At 40.2% G+C, this 18,084-nt stretch overlaps 1 protein-coding gene across 1 annotated transcript; it reads left to right on the top strand.

Annotated features, from left to right (window-relative positions):
- Positions 1 to 346: 346 nt before the first annotated feature.
- Positions 347 to 16,115, top strand: noxa1 (NADPH oxidase activator 1). The gene is made up of 16 exons (XM_020102327.2): positions 347 to 506; positions 1,675 to 1,849; positions 3,193 to 3,275; positions 3,773 to 3,881; positions 5,138 to 5,269; positions 9,062 to 9,169; positions 9,523 to 9,582; positions 9,686 to 9,723; positions 9,816 to 9,954; positions 11,434 to 11,502; positions 11,970 to 12,057; positions 12,268 to 12,362; positions 12,907 to 13,067; positions 13,553 to 13,661; positions 15,295 to 15,418; positions 15,569 to 16,115. Exons 2-16 carry the CDS (start codon positions 1,676 to 1,678, stop codon positions 15,664 to 15,666), a joined length of 1,587 nt encoding a protein of 528 aa, XP_019957886.2. The 5' UTR covers positions 347 to 506; position 1,675; the 3' UTR covers positions 15,667 to 16,115.
- Positions 16,116 to 18,084: the final 1,969 nt, after the last annotated feature.

The raw sequence follows: 18,084 nt of genomic DNA, 5'->3' as shown, positions 1-18,084 counted from the left end.
TTTGTTAAGATATTAAGTGACTCACTGTAATGACACCTGACAGAAACCTGCTGCTTCTATTGTTATCACACAGATAATACAGGATTTCACAGTCGTGGACTTTCTGCACGTGTTCATATACTCTTAGAATGTTACCAAAGAACAAAAGGAAATGTTATCGATGATCATTTTGGCTGTATTTTTCAGTTATTTACAATTTACCTGACATGTATGAATGATTGTGCTGAATGCAATAATAACAACAATCTCTTATAAAAAATCCTGTGTGAGTCATGTGTGTTAAAGTGGCCATGCATACGTGCCACACCGGCAGGTGAATTCCAGAGATTGTGTGCCTCTGTGGAGCGTGGACAGAAAACTTCCTTGTAGCAGCAGGGTGGAGTCTCTGCAGGAGGCCTGGTTCACCTCCACTTGTTTCCCTGTCGGCACAGTGAGTCAGACATCAGGCACCGAGGATCAGCTGGACACTGACTGGAATCTCAGGAGCTCTCATTCAGAAGCAACAGGTAGGGATTTATAAAGTTTGTCTTATGAACTGTTCAGCCTTCGTGAACTGAGCTGAACGACTCATGCACGCATGGCACTGATGAAGGGACAAGGAAGTATTCCAGTAAAAGTGTGCAGAGTGTTAATGATTAACATCAGTTCCCCTGTTGGTCTCACTTTTCTTTTTCATTTTTAAAAATCCTTTTCATGTTATTTATATATTTTCATTCATATTAGTAACAGGTAAGATTTGGTGAAGGAAAAAATGTTTGCATTTGTCTTTGCTTATTCTTCATTCTATCATAGTCCCTTTTTACCTTTTTACTAAATCCTTTAATTTAAATTAAAACTATTAAAATTATAACCTTATTTTCCTCTTTGTGATATTTAGTTACACATTTATTTTCTGCAGTAGTGAAAAATATTGATTACATTTGCTCTTCTTAAAAGTTCAGTGTTTTTAGAATATAGTGACATGGTGAAGTTACATGTTGAAGTTGAATACTCCTCACCTCACCCTCCCCTTCCAAACATAAAGGACAACCTGTGGCAGCTTCAGTTGTCATAAAAACTCAAAATGTTTAGTTTGTCCAGTTTGGACGACTTTAAAAAAAATGGCAGCCTCCATAGAGAGGACCCGCTCCTAATGAAAATATAAAGTATTGGAATATAAAGGACCAGTTCTAGGGAAATGAAATCAACAATTTGTTATTAGATTTAGATGAATACACACTAGTGAAAATATCACTAGGGTTATTTTATATTCAATATCAGCCGATAGATCCCTTTCCCTTAAATACTTTTGTTTCAACTTAATATTGTGATACTTTGACTCCACAACATTTATCAGGCAGCTATTGTTTCATTTGCAGATTAAAAGTTGAATCTTGTCAAATCAGATGTACTGTATAGATGAAACTACAACAATACCTCACCTTTAAATCACCACCTGGAGTAGCTACAATTTTTAAATGTCGCTAATTGTTATATGCCAATTTATGGGTAATAATAACCCGATGACATACTGAAGTACTCATATTTACTTTTGATGTTGAATTCTCACTTTTCACTTACTTTTATCTTTCACTTAAAGTGTCACTGTTAAGCAGTTAAGAAAAGCAAAATGAAACATTCCCTGTTGTCCATGTTGTCAGTGATCCTTCTTGTTCTCCTCTCTCTGTTCTTCAGGATGCTTTACACTGAGTTACTACAGTTGTGGAATGAGTCCGTGCAGGCTGTGGACGCCAAGGACTGGCAAGGAGCTCTGAACAAACTCGAGCAGATCAGTGAACCCACGTCTCGCACCCTGTTCAACGCCGCCTCCGCTCACCTGGCTCTGGGACAACTGGACCTGGCCCTCAAGGTCCGTGTGCTGGGTGTATCAGACAAAATGATGGACCTGAAACTCTTCGTTAGTCGTTAGAACTTTCATGAAGAATAAATGAACAAATGTATATGTTATAATTAGAGGTTTTATAAATTCTTGTATGTTTTATTAATGCTTTATAAGGCAATTATTAGGCAAGTTCCATCACCATACTTCATAATTTGTTAAAGTTTATAAGAAAGAATACTTCAGTTGACTGTTTGAAGTCTTCTGAATATTGTAGAGCAACATTTTTATTTATTTACTTACTTTGTTCTGCCTTCATCTGATTGGTTGCAAATAATTATTGATCTGTGTCAAACCAAATGGCTCTGAAGCAGTAATCATTTTTGGCAACTTTTTTCAGATTTAATCCAAGTGCTGCTATCAAAAAAGTCTACGTTAGCTTCAGCTGTATTTGTCAACCTCACCCTGTTCCAGTCGATTTTTAGTTGACTGAAACTCTTTATGTTTTAGTTTCATCTTAGTCGAAGTAAACCATAAATATGTAGTTTTAGTCGAGTTTTAGTCGAGACAATGACCATTTCAGTTAAACATCAGCAAACAGCTTTCAAATAATATCATATCCAACTAATTTAAAAGTTATATTGTGGAAAGATGCAGAAGCACCAGTGAATGGGAAGCAGCCTGATTCTTCAAGCACAAGTTAAAACAAGGAACTAGACGAATAAAAAAACCCTTCACTATCAAAAAGAAGCCTGTAGATTAGCACTGAAACAAATCCTCAATTTACAATGTTCAGCTGCATCAGGCCTATCATTTTGCACAACACACTATCACTGTGACTTTAAATCTCCATCCACGATGTAGCAATGTTGTTGTGAGATGCTAATATATCTCACACCATTTAATAGCTGTCTTAATGTTACTCTAAAAGTAACATGATACAGTGGTGTTAGCTGAGCTTCTGTGTGGTGCACCTCAACGTGTCTCTGTGCCGTCTCAGCATCTCTTCTATGACACATTGTCATAGTTTTGGGAAATGAAAGTGAGTGAATGTACTGTACTCTGTACCATCAGCACCATTAATGACTGCTATGGGTAGATACTTGCTCCCCAAAAAATAAATAAATAATTTAAAAATGTTATCTATCCTCAGTTATACCCTGTCGTTTGTTTTCATGTGGCAGCAGTTTTAATAATATCTCCATTATTACAGCATTTTGGATGAATACAAGTGATGTGGGGGGGGGGGGGGGGGGGGGGGGGGGGGGGGCTGCCTCGTGGCTCTTTACCAGCTCAAGAGACTGCACCTGTCTCTTGAGCAAAGTGTGAAATCTGCATCTGTCAACTTGTCTTCTCTTGTGGCTGATCTTCAGGCTTTAGACCTCACTATTGTCAAGGATGAGCGTCTTGCTGTTGGCTTCTTCCAGAGAGCGGGAGTGATGATGCAGATTGACAGGTAGGAGCCATTACACAGTACAGCACAACACTATACTGCACTTCACTGCACTGCACTAAATGTTACTGCAGAATTGGTTACTGGGGTTACTGAAAATTAATACACCATATATATTAATAGAATAATATAATGATAGAACAGACGAGGAATGTATTAATAAACGGTTGGACATTTATGAAAATGCATCTTGTGCATGTTTGATACCTCTCTGAAGCTTTTTAAGTTAGTTTGGGGTAAATACTGGAAACAGAGGGAATCAACTACTCTCTCACACTGTCTCTGTCACTATGAGATTGCCAGGCAACCAGCAGAGACTCATACTGCACCCAGTGAAGAAAAGAGTCTGACCCATCACAACCTGTGCACAACAATGTAGGCTTCACTATTTGGTTATAGCATGGGGCTTCTGTAGCCTGAGGTGATGCACTTTTATTTTGAATGAGAAGAGTTTTTCATTGTCTTCTGTTTGTCTGCTTCCTGCATTGCTCTGTCTCCAGGTTGGAGGAGGCTTTGTCCGACTGCATCTGGGCACAGAAGCATATGAGAGGAAACGCTGTCATTGACTACGGTCAGCTGGGACTGAGATTCAAACTCTACAGCTGGCAGGTCTGACCTGACGCACACACACACACACACACACACACACCCAAGGTGTCCCCACAATGACACCTTGGGTTCATGTGTGATCAGGTCCCCACTGAGATATTCAAAACAAGCTCAATCACACGCCGCACCTGCACTCACACGCGGAGTGCAGGTGCGGCACACCAGTATCCGTCATGCTTCTTCTGTCGCATGGCAATGAAATAAAAAGGAAATCCGACTCCATGACGTCTATCAGTGGTGAGGAATGAACACGGAGAGAACTGGTGTGTCATCACCTCCATTGTTCGAACCCCACACTCACCAGGGAGCTAACAAAGCTTCATTGATGGAGGCTGAAGAAGAGGTTACACCACATATTTCTCACAGGGCAGATAAGATGTCCTGGAGCTTCACATCGACTGTGCTTGTACACTTCCTGCAAACTGTATATATCCAGTGGGGGGTTTTGCCTTCAGTGTAAATCGGTGGGTGTAAGTAAAAGGTAAAGTCATCAGAACCTTTTTATGGATGTATAATTTAAAGGTGGTACGACTGAGTAAACCATCAGTGGATAGACAGTGATGCAAATTAATCGTGGGTGCTGCGAACTGAGACAAAACACAGAGTTTCAAATTGACCATAAATCACAGCTTATTCTGCAGAAGAATGCACAATGCAAATTCTCTTCAGCACTTGTTTGTGACAGACGCAGCTTTGTTCTGGTGCTGGCTTTGCAGGAAAGCAATTCACAGTGCAGCGTTTTAGGAATTAAAGAACAAATTAAAGAATTGAACAGACTTAACTGGAGCACTTGGGTAATTTAACGATTTCTTTGGAGCAACAATAAAACACAGGCCAAATAATGTTTCTTGCTAAATTTCTCTCACAGCGTTATTCTTCAAGGTGGCAGAGTTGTGAAATTGGCACAGGTCTCTGGCTGTTTAAATCACTGCTCTAACAGAAGCATCAATGCAAAGACACATCACCCTGATGAATACTCGAATAATACTGCTGTTTTTAAACCTTTGTGGCGTTCGCTGACAGTACCTTCCTCAAGTGTCTTAAGACTTCAGTGCGTAGGGAGGCTTTTCTTTCTTAAAACCAGAAAGTACATTTGGAAAAGACAGACATTTTAGTTAAGTAATCACTGAGTCATTGGTACAGGCCCCATGCTGTGAGTTAACTGTGGTAAATGGTGATGGATGCTCTGCAGGGGGGTTTCAGACCACAGAAACACGAATATTAATAACATTGTATAATTGCAATGTGTCCCACAGGTTTTATGTAATGCAGCAGCTGTGTACTGTCGGATGGGCCACTGGGAGCAGGCCAGGGAGGTCCTGCTGTCAGCTGCTCAGGAGAAAGGAGGAAGTCGAGGGAACATAGAAATGTCTTTGGACAGCGTCCTGGTGAGTGTCACAACTTTTGCAACAGAGTGGAGAAGACATGCCACAGACTGGTACCAAGTTTCGACAAATCAAATCACTTTGCCAAACGTGACATCCTAACCATGATAGAAACACGAGGATGGTTCTGCAGGTTGGGCAACATCTGTCCTGTCCTCACCTCTTTAAAGGTACAATGACTATTTTATCTGAAATAAGTGACTGAATCATTGGCTGTGCTCCATCTGCTGACACTGGTGTGTGTGAATCATGATGTTAGAGCAATGGCAGGGAAACCCATTTAAAGTGAGTGCAGGTTGTATTAGTTAGAAGGGCAGTGATTTCAATCATTTAAGAATGTACCTCTGCATTGAGAAATGCATAAACATGTTTTAAGTAATTCATAACCTTTTGTGTCAGAGCTCCAGACTAACTTTTAACATTTGTTGCGCTTAACTTTTTCATTAAGGTGCACCAGCACACAATTTAATGCACCCAAAATTTTTCACAGCGACTTTTGGCACCGTGTTAACAAACATATTATAACTTTTCTTGACGGTTCCCATATGCATTGGTAATTCTTTTAGTAGGGCTGGGTTCAATTCCATTTTCCTTTTCAAATATCGATTTAGTTAAGGATATTTCAGTGTACAGTCATTTTGCCAGGATATGAAAGTAATTCTCAAAGAACAAACCTGTAAACTGTGCAAGGACACCTTAAGGTAGGTCCTTCACAATAATCAATATCTGCAGTCAAACAGGGTGAACAGAGCTGTGTGTGTGTGTGTGTGTGTGTGTGTGTGTGTTTGTGTGTCTTGGAGTTTATTGTTGAAGTGTAAAGTAAGCACAAGTCATCAGGAGTGTGGAGAGAGGCCATATTACACCTGTGTGGCGTCCCCTTCCACTGGTTTCCTGTTTGTCACAGGATTGATTTCAAAATTTTATTGTTAACTTTTTAATCTTTAAATGGACTGGCATGGCCTTACTTAGCTGAAGTTCTCCACACTCACACTCCAGGTAGAGAGCTGAGATCAGCCACTCAGCTCCTCCTGGACTTGCCTTAAATGAGGCTTATAACCAGAGGTGATCAAGCCTTCGCAGTAGCCGTCCCAACTTACCACTCCACATTAGATCTGCCCCCTCTCTAGCACACTTCAAATCATCTCTAAAAACACTTCTGTTCTTCTTGCCCTACTCCTCCATTTGAGAACTTTTATCCCGGCTGATTTTATTTTATTTGATTATCGTATATCTCATATTTTATTTTATTTACATTTTAATTATTCTACTTTCTATCTTATTTTATTTTACTCCTTGTACTCTTTATACTTGTGAAGCACTTTGGTCAACCAAGTTGTTTTAAATGTGCTATATAAATAAAATTGACATGGAGGACGACACTCAGAGTCTCTGACAAGATACAGACCAACCGATGCTTCTGCTCTGATCCTGATGCAGCGGCACTAATCATTCTACAGCGTTGATCCATTGTGGAAACTCTGAAACTCTGTCACACTCTCTGTTTCAACTGGTCGACATACATCCTCTCGTACACCTCCTCTTCTCTCTGTTCAACTCCTCTTCTCCCTCATCTCTGCTTGTGGTGTGTCAGTGTGTGAGTGAGTAGGGGCGGGGCCAGCCGGGGGACTGTGTGTGTAAGTATATACACACCATTAGATTCAAATAGATTCAACTTTATTGTCATTGTACAGAGTACAGGTACTGAGACAACGAAATGCAGTTTAGCATCTAACCAGAAGTGCAAAATAGCAATAAAAGTGCAGAGTATGTGCATATGTAAAGTGGAATAATTGAATAAATAAGATATGTACAGTAAGAGTTGGGTATGAAAAAAAAGAACAGAATTGGGACTAGCATGCGGGAACCTCTGGTATAGTGTGTAGATGTGTTACTATTACACCAAGTTGAGGATGAATTGTGCCATTTCTGGACTATAAATGTATATAGAGAGACACCATTTATAAATGTATATAGAGGGACACCATTTATAAATGTATATAGAGAGACACCATTTATAAATGTATATAGAGGGACACCATTATAAATGTATATAGAGGGACACCATTATAAATGTATAAAGAGGGACAGCATCATAAATGTATACAGAGGGACGCCATTATAAAGCTCTTAGGGGACCAGTTTGATAGACTTAGAAGGATCTATATACAGAAATGGAATATAATATTCATAATGATGTTTTATTAATGTTTAATGAACACCTCAAACAGTGGACCAGTATGTTTTCTTTTCCTTAGAATGAGCTTTTATAGTTAAACATGTTACACAGACATGTTTGTACAGTAGCCCAGAACAGACAGACCAGAGCACTGGCTCCAGAGAGGATCCCTCTTTCATTATGTTCCATGAAGGCCACCATAGATTCTCCTGCACACTTGGAAGCGGAAGGTGAGGGGAGAGGTATTAAATTGGTTGCAATATGAAGTTTCACCACTAGATGCCACTAAACTGAACACACTGTTGCTATAAACCCCTGCCAGTTACACATTTGGCTTTTCTGCTATACTGCTCATATGTGGAGCAGTAACCTGGGTGTGATTATTTTCAATTTGTGTTATTAATGGTCACAAAGGACAACACATATGAATGCACACAGTTGTACGGCAAACACATCTGTCTTATCAGAGAACGCGATAAATGCTAACTTACAAACTGTTATGTGCAGTGACTGATGAAGTCTAGTAATTAGACATTCATTTAAGAAGTTTCTGTGTCGAAGTACATTTTCCAGTTTCAAGAATGAACCTTCAAGCTGAATAGATTCCTGTCCTCAATTTGTAAAGACCCTGAAAATCTAATTTCTCAGTCATCATGAGCAGAAGGCTAGAACATTTTGTGCCAGGCGTAGCACAGCTATGGTGATTACACATGACAGCTTTCTGTATTTGTGTTTTCTTATCAGGGCTCAGCTGGATACTTTTGGCTCCACATACTTACACACACACAAATCAGGATTGAACCATTTCTGAAACAAAACCTCGAGAAGGATTGTTCGCTTATGTTCTCAAAACGAATACTTATTTATAACAAATCACAATTAAAACTTATGAGCGTTATAACTGATGTGATTTTGCCCATGTATGAATCAGAATGTCTCTTTTCCATAACAATTTGTTTATCTATAGATAACCTCTTTTAATGAAAACATGTGGAAACAGGTTTATAGGGGCTTCTTTTCTATTTGGATTCAGTGAAGTAGTTTGTAGTGAAGCAATACAAACTAGCAAGGCCACTACCATCACCAGTTTGCCTTGTTGTCACTCCATCACTTTGTAGTTATCTCACAAATCTCAATTAACCCTTCTAGTCTTAATACAGGTAACAATTAAGCAAAATATCACTTCAACCTCTTCAACCCCTGTTTGTGATCTGCGTATCAGCAGTGCTAGCACATGAATGGATATTGGAGCAGTTCCAGTGGAGCAGCAGAGGTTGGAGGTGATGAGGATGGGGTACTTCCATCCTTTCCCTGCTGGGAGTCACCCTGCCAGTCACCACTGCAACCACTGCTCACAATTAATTAGATAATGCGAAGGTCAGGAAGGGGAATTAGCTCAAATGGTAGCGTGCTTGCATCGCATGCGAGAGGTGGTGGGGTCAATGCCCACATTCTCCACTGGAATATAACTATATTAACTTTATAACTTTATCTTCACCTGTGGTTTCAAAATATTATAGGGGATTTTAATCAGTACACACACACACACACACACACACACACAGAATTATGGTTTCTATTTTGAAAAAAACAACACATTTCTCTGATTTTGATCACAGAGAAAGGAGGTCCTGGCTCCCATCCTGGTGCCTGAGCATTTGGTGTTTCGTCCCAAGAAGCAGGATGTGGAGCAGCTGCCACAGAGAGATTTCCTGGGCAAGGCAAAGGTAGAGTGTCCCCGGTCATATTTTCACTCTCGTAAAACTAATGAGAGAATAAATATCACAAATATAGCGAGAAATACAGGTCCAGTACATCTAAAGGTACATACAGCATATACAGTACATCTAAAGGTCCAGTGTGTAATATTTAGGTGAAAGGGATCTATTGGTAGAGATTTAATATTCTATGGTAAAGAAAACAACAATTCATACAATTTAGATGAAACACACCAGTGAAAACATCACTAGGATTATTTTATATTCAATTTCTGCCAAAAATCCCTTTCACCTAAATCTTATACACTGAACGTTTAAGTCAAATAAGTAGAATTCAGTAATATATGTTGCTCTGCCTGCAGGTGATTTCCTCCTTGATCCCTAATGATGATTTTGGAGGCTTTGAACCTCTGAGGCTACAGGTAAGACTGTAAAAGAACAAATGACAGAAAATAAGAGTCCAGAAAATAAAGATGTTGTTGTGAGTCTGTCCCTTTGACAACTGTCCCCCTGTCTTCTCCGCAGAAACCTGGTTTCTATGAGCCCAAGATGGAGGGAACTCAGTGAGTATCAATCAAATAGACACATTTTAACCTGAGCTGGCACCTTTACTGTGTGAGGAAATCAAATGATTTTGTCTTCCACCACCTGCCAGGGATTCTCGATACATGCTCGTACGTGGCCCTTACATGGCTCGGGGCCAAGGACAGCTGACTGTGCCGGGAGGGGCCAAGGTGTTTTTATTCAGCGAGGAGGACCGGGATGGGATGGCAACTGTTATATTTGATGGAAAGGTGAGAATCAGTGTGAATCTTAAAGGGACTTCAAGTGTTGTGCGGTGGGTGTTTGCATTTCTTTTCTTTAGCATTAAAGGTTCCCTGGCTGGTTTTAAAGATGCATTCATTTATTTTTGTGGCCAGTTAGGGTCAGGGGAACAATCTGAAAACAATGCATTTACATGTTGGGACTTTGCAAAGAGAACATAACCAGTTGTGTATTGAACATTTTCAGCAGACCCAGTGTTTTAGAATCTCTTACCTCTGGTTTCTTCCTCCCAACCCCTGAGATAAACATTTGAAGAGGCAGCTCAATGCTCCACTATGTTCACCATTCAGCAGTTAACTCGGTCTGCTGTTTGGTGCAGGGCAGCTGGAGTACAGTGGGTTTGTCTGTGCTTGTTTGGTGAGACCAGTGACAGGCTCCAAATCCATCGTCTTCCATTTTGATTAATGTAGTATACTATGTACTGCAAAGTGTTCTGCTGATGGATACTGTGCACCTGCAATGCTCCAGAAAGACCCAGGGAAATAACAGAAATATGAAAAATCTATGATATTTTGCTTTAGGTGTTTGATGTTTAACTGGGAGAGAAGAACTGTTAGCTTGAAGCACGTCAGTATCTTTTTGTATGTTAGTTTGAAAATGAACCTCTAAAATTATCACTATATAGTGTATAGAACTAACAGGTTCTGCTGCTGTAATAAAATTGAAAGATGCTTCACACAGCTGAAATGGAGCAGCAGAGAAGGAAATGATTCTGTTTGACTTTTTTGATACAACTGACTCCATTCTATTAAACATAGTGATCCATGCAGGGCCAGTGGTGCGATGGATAACCAGTCTGACTCCGGATTAGAAGATTCTAACTTTGACTCCTGGCTTGTTTACGTTACATATATGTTCTCACCTGGACTGTTATACTTGAACTTTCTGTGGACAATTACTTGCACACTGTACATATGTCAAATTGTAAATATCAGTTGTTCATATTTGTAGTTTCTAGCATTTATAATATATTATTAGTATTCATCATTAATGGATAAGTGAGACTTGCAAGTACTCTGTGAAACAGATCAAATGTTATTTTTTTAATTCATTTAATTCTTTGTTCTTGTACATTTCATGTCTCAAAATGCCAAAACATGTCAAAGCCTCTTCCATTCTATCAAAATATGGAGGGGGCGAAAAAGCTTAGTGCCCTAACTACGTTAACCTAATTTCATAAACGTGTCTAAAAACATAAAGGGGCTATTAGGGGTAGTTTTATAATAATTGTTTATAACAATAAGAATGGCTAATTAAGATCAATCCAACATCTTCATATTTCATCTTTCAAACCCACCATGTGAAGTTGTCTGCAACCCTTTCAGTTCAGATCATTTACAAACAGAAACACTAAGAATTGGTCACCTATGACCCAGTTTTCTGGTGTATTTTTGAGGGCAGTGTATTTCACATGTGACGTTTGATTTCTAGTCTTTTTTTGTTTTCAGAGAGGACTTCTGCCAGTGTCCCTGCTTGACCCTGTAGATGTCAAGATGTCCAAAGGCAAAAAGGAGAATGTATGTATTTGTCCATGTAGAAATACACTTCAGGATGTTGACTGAAGTGATTTTGATATTTCAAGCTTGTGTGAGAGGAGACGCAAACTGAAACAGTCTGGTCAAACAAATGGTATACAATAAAATGAGCTGTAGATCATGTATCTAATCTTGTTGGTAGCAAACATTAATGCATTACTCCACAATATGATGTAATTCTCTGACTGGCATAATGACGTCATGATAACGTCATTCTTACCATTTGATTGGGCTTGTGCTGTAGACTGCAGAGCTGCCTGGAAAAATGCATTATGACGTCATTCTCTGACTTCTTTGTGACGTCTTCATGACATCACTTATCAGAAGACACCGTATGACAGAGGAATCATTTTCTGATCAGTGCAGTCTTTAAACAATATCCTGCTATTTCACCTCGCAGGTTAAAAATGATTCTTTCACTGAACCTCCTGTCTTGTTTTCTACCACAGAAACTTGCCAGTGGAATCCCCTTCCCACCCGGACTCAAGCCACCCACTCGTCCAAAGAGCCAGCATGGCCCTGCAGTTCCTCCTCGGGGTAATCTCTTTTTTTTATCTAAATCAATCCTGCGTCAGGAGACAAAGACGTCTTCAGTGTTCTACCACTTAGTTTCGAAGCTGGACATCCTGAGAAATACTGGATAGATAGATATATGATAATTCCAAGAATGGATCTAGCTGTGTAACTTTCCATCACATTTGCACTGTGTGCTCTGTGCTCAGACTGTTCCTGTATGTTTCCCCACAGTAAGTTTTACCTCAGACACTCCACCTCCATCCTACGCCACTCTCACCCACGCACCGTTGGCAGCCTCAGAGCCTCCCAACACTGCCAGTGAGCAGGTAGTATCCCCCTCTGATTCAAGCTGAAAAGTGCAATCACATCATAGTTCTTCACTGCCTCACACATCCAGCTTATGTAACGCTGCGTCCTAGAAATTACAGTTATATACAACTAAACAGCAAATATCTAATTACTAACTGGAATCTGTTCAAAAGCAGCTTTTTCTAAATGAGTGAGATTCTCTCTGTGGCTGCTTTTCAAACTGAATACAATGCTGCTTCCTTTAACACACAACTGTAAGAATATTAACGCAACATAAGCAAATATTGCATCATTACGAAACATTAAAAATATTTTGTCTCAGCTGTTTTCACTGTGACAGTTTTCCTCTTATCTCTCCTTCAGCAGCCTGATCTAAATGATCTAAATGATCTAAATGGCACCAATACGGAGCCGGACATTACTCTAGTATTTCTGAATAGCGACCATATAAAAAGTATTTTCATACAGACTGGAACTGATATAGATTCGTAAATAAAGTTTTATATGATCCATTAGCAGCATTTACATTATTTTTAAGGTGTTTCTACTTATTGCTCCCAGCCCATCGGCTCAGCTCAGCTGGAGGAGGTGGACTCTGTGGTGATAAAGGTCCACTACACGTACACTGTGGCTCTGTCTGTCCCTCTGGGCGCCCCGTACCATGAGGTGAAGGAACAAATCGCACAGAAACTGGGCCAGTCCGCGTCTCAGCTGCGCCTCAGGTAACCACACGCCTGCCAACCCATTTCTGTCTCCCTGTATCTCTGCAAATGATGCTTCATCGCTAAAAATATGCTTTTCTATGTCCACTCCACCCTGTGGGTCCAATATCTGTCCTGGCTGAGAAACCCTAACTTGAGATATAGGACACTGCAACTGCAGCTCCGCAGACAAGAGAGCTGCAATAAACCACAGAATAGAGTTGATAGCATAATTGTGAGATTAAAAACGGAAAACAATATGACATCTAAGGGTTGATAAGAGTGGAACCAGTTCATTTATCTAGCTGTCAAAATTAAAATAGAAATCAATAGTAAACGTCATTCATCAGAGCCTTGCTTTAAGGCCTGCTATTTTTTTGAGTCATTTCAGAAGAAAGTCATGTCATTCCTTTTTTATCTTTTGCCACCCAATGTTTACCCCCATGATGCCCTCATCTCTCCAACTGGTCCCCTGCTCTCCCTCACTATTCCTTGTCTCTCATCAGACATAAACCACATGGCTCCCAGGTGCTGATCCCACTGCGTGGGGAGGTTGAGCCAGGCTGCACCATGCAGGAGTTGGCTGAGGCCGGCAGGGCCACCCTGTGGTGTCAGGTGAGCGTTAATCCCACAACCACACTCACATCAGGGCTTGAAAAACTTAAATAGTGAGACGCATCTGTGGGTTCCCCCTATCATTTTGTTAAAGGGATAGTTCACCCCAAAAAATTCCCCCATCATCTACTCACCATTATGCTGATGGAGGGAAGGGTGAAGTGTCTGAGTCCACAAAACACTTAAGGAGTCTCAGGTAAACAGTGTTTCAGCATAAGTGTCCTCCTCTTCAGATGTAATAAAACATGCCTCCTTACTGCTCATGTGGCGTCATCCAAGTGCCTTGTTTACACCGCGTTTAAAGCAGAGAAGTCCACTGATAGCCTCCTCGGAGGCACGTTCTCGTACCCTCTGGCCCCTAGGAACACTGCATTGACTCTCGCCCAATGGCGCGTAAGGCGTGCGCATTCATGTGGCTACGTACGCTAGCATGCCAACTTTCGGTAGTGGACTTTTAGACATAAATCATGGTGTTTGAGACCTTGTTTTGAGCCAAATTTGAATGTAAGGCCTTGCAGAAACTTGGATGACACCACACGAGCATTATGGAGAATATTATTATTATTATTGTTATTATTACAGTCGTCACCATTTACTTCAATTGGATTTGGCTGAAACACTGTTTACCCCTGAGGCTCCAGAAGTGTTTTTTGGACTCAAACACTTTACCCACCCTCCATCGGCATAGTGGTGGGTGATATTGGGTGAATTTTCATATTTTGTTGAACTATCCCTTTAAAGCAGCATCAGTTCAAATTTGTACAGTGTAAATCCCCTGATCAACCCGGCTCATAACAGCAAACAGAAAGTGTTGGCAGCTCCTTGGTGAACATGGTGGATCTGTGCTAGAAAGCTTACAGGCTGAAGGAATGTAAATAAAAAAGTAGAAATATTTATCGTCAAGACTGGATGCATCAAGGCAGATGGACTGTATAGATGTTAACAAAACACCAGTTGTACTTCTGTCTCTAAATCTGCCTTTTCCTTGAAAAAAGGGTTTGACAAATATATCTAAAAGTTGGTCTGTCTCAGGGCAGCACGGTGGTAATGTAGTTTTTACTTTTTGACACAACAAGAAGGTTTCTGGTTTCTGTGCAGATCTTGCATATTCCCCCCCATGTCAGTTTGGCTTTTCTCCAGGTACTCTGCCTTCCTCCCAAATGTCCAAAGTAGGTGTGAATGAGAGATTGACTGGTTCTTCGACTCTATATGTCGGCCTTTTTAATGATATGCTGGCAAACTATCCAGGATGTACCCTGCAGCTCGCCCAATGCCAGCTGGGATTGATTGCATCTACCATGACCCTTAAAGGATAATCTGAAAAGATAATGGATGGATGGTTTGTCTCACCTTTGCTGTGTTCTCTCTTGACCTCTGTCTTGCCTAAATTAGTGTATGAGAACATATAGTTTAATTAGCAAATTATCCTGATAATGAACTGTAATTGTTTAAATGGTGCAATTTCCGCCAGTGGAATCAATTAGGGATAATCTTTTAATTATCTTTTCTAAGGATACACATTGAAGTGTTCCATTCTTTGTGTGTTTTGATTATTAATGATGAAAAATAAGGAAATCGATCTAATTACTAACCTAATGAAAATGTACCCTCATTCCCCTGTATTGTGTTACAGAAAGAAGACCCCTTGGCCAACTATACCATCCTCTACCAGATGGTGGCGCTCTATGACTACTTAACTCAGGGCCCAGAGGACTTGGAGTTCAGTGAAGGCGACACCATTGACATTCTGGGTGAAGGTGAGGCTCGGCAGGTCAACCTGAGACATAAAAACTTTTGTATTCATTCAAACACTTGCACATGAAATGGTCTTCCCTCTGCTTCATCCTCTGCTCGGAGGGGCCTCTTGTTTCTCTCTCACACTCCTCTTTATCTTTTCACTGCTCCAGTTAATGAAGAATGGCTGGAAGGACACTGTGCAGGAAATATCGGCATCTTCCCCAGGTGCTTCGCCTACAGGGAGGATGACAGCATCACCACGTTGTAGAAGCCGACAAGTTACTGTCCAGTAATGTCCAATAAAGCTGTTAATAGCCTCCGAACAACCACACAGCTGCCTTATAGCAGCATAGTCCACTCAGCACTGACTTTATTGTGCTTTAAAAATATTTCTGTCCCTTATGGTATCACTGTAATGTTACTATAGTGACTCTGAGTATGTCTATGATGACGAAGAGTATGTTTATATTAAACCTGCTGTAGTTTTCCTGTTTTCTGTGCCCTGTCGTATCACTACAAGAATCCTGATGCTCTCTGTATTATTCTAATGAGGGTTTATACTGACACCTGTGAAGAACTGTATCAAACTCTGTGTGTGTATTTCCATGTAATATATCTTGTGGCTCATAATGAACCTTGTTGGGCAACTCTAAGAGTAAAAAGGTTATTAAAGACTGCCATAATGATATTGTACTCTGATATATTATCTCAATGAAACCTCTGAAGATCCCAGTGTTTCCTTTGAGCTGTCTGGGATAAGAATATAAAGAATAAATTAAAAATAGCAGAGTATCATGGTGAGACGTGAGTTTAAAGGAAGGCCTCCAAGACACTCACAGCAGCTTTGAGGTTCCAGTCTTTGTGACAGAGCTGGTGCACACTTGAACCCCGTCAGTCTTTATGAGAGAAACTTTATTACAATTATCACTCCCTCAAATATATTGTGTTGCTTGGACTTTGCCACATAAGTGGGGACACTTTACGTTCTCTAAATGTGGACTCAGTCACTGTGTGGGGGGACTGAGGGTCTGAAGGGGGGCCATGTGACAGGTAGACTGGTGCACGCTGTTTGAGTTCACAGTGGCAAGAACAATTGTTTGTCTTTGGAATGGCTTGGTTTAGTTAAATATCAAAACTGGGTTTATGGCAATTAGATCATATTAAACACACCCATTGAACATTCACAGTGCTGAAAGAGAAGTAAGAGAACCCATGGGTTTCTAATGTTTGGGAGGAGTTTTGGACCATTTTTCTTACAGAGCTGCTTCAGCTTACAGATGTTCATATAGTGTGTCTGCTCTCAACAGCTCATTTCACTAAACTGGGCTCTGACTCTGGATTTTCTTTATCATTTCTCTGATGCTCGGCATTTGTCCTGTTGCATCACTCAACCTCTCCTGATCTCCAGCTGGTGAACACACCCTGATATTATTTTGTAACCTATTTCTTGACTTGGGAATTCATTTCACCCTGGATGTTGGTGAGATGTCCAGGCCCAGAGGCAGAAGCTTTCTCCACCATGTTTCACCTCTGTGATGATGTTTTCACTCTACTCTGCACCTTATGTTATCCACATAACAAGTTGGATTTTGTCTTTTTTAAGATCTTGGACTTTTGTGCAGCACCCTGAGACAACTGTTTGTTGTGATACTGTGCTATATAAATACATTTGACTTGAAATTTGATTCCTTTAAGCCACAGTTCTTTATTCCTTTTTTTACTTCACTGATTATTCTGCTTTGTGCTGTTGGAGTCATCGTAGCTGAATGCCCACTTCTAGGCAGAGGTGCCACAGAACAAACATTTCTACACTAACTGTGGACTGATGAACATCTAAACTCTTTTAAATGACTCTTTGAACCTTCCCAGCTTTGTGTGAATACATTTATTTTGATCCTAAGTCTTTTGAGAGTTTTTTTTTAGGCCTGATTCACGTTAGCAGATGCTTCATGTGAGTAACAAGTTCAAATGTTTGACTGTTTTTCAAGTCAAAGTAGCGCAAACACAACACCCATAAAAAAAAAAAGAAAACACAAATACCACCAAATATATGGAACTTGAATAAACATGATTTTTGATTATTTTCAAAGTTAAAATGTAATTAACTGGGTAAAAACGTAGAAACTGCCACCATGATCAAGATCCACCAACATGATCGACACACCACCATTAAGATCCTCCACCAAAAACACACATATCAGCAGATTTGTATTGTTTCCCTTAGTTTGGCAAACCTTTTTCAATTGGGGGAAGAAAATGTCCAGAAACAAATATATTTTGTTGAATAATTGATCCAGTCAGGTATCCCATTATCCCTTCGAAATCCTGTTAATGGCCATGATTACTCTTACTGTATTGACATCAGCCTTTTGTTATGGACACAGCTTTATGTCACTCTGTGCCTCGTCCATATTTAGGGGCATCAGACGTGAATAAAGTTGGATCAAGAGGCCGTACTGTAGATGTCAATGTAAACGTCAATGTCACACAATGTAAGAAAAATTGTCACATGAATAGAATTAGATATATACATCAATCAAATGCCACACACACATAAGTGTATGTGTATACCTTATACCAATACAACATGTGTCAGAGCAACTCTCCACATCCTCATAACTGTGTCTGGGCAGTGGACTAAATATAAAGATAAGTATCCAAGACTCTGTATTGGCAAGATGTGGGG

This window comes from Paralichthys olivaceus, chromosome 4 (genome assembly GCF_024713975.1).
Source record: "Paralichthys olivaceus isolate ysfri-2021 chromosome 4, ASM2471397v2, whole genome shotgun sequence".
In the NCBI taxonomy this organism is placed as follows: domain Eukaryota; kingdom Metazoa; phylum Chordata; class Actinopteri; order Pleuronectiformes; family Paralichthyidae; genus Paralichthys; species Paralichthys olivaceus.
This window is presented reverse-complemented; position numbering and strand designations above follow the sequence as displayed.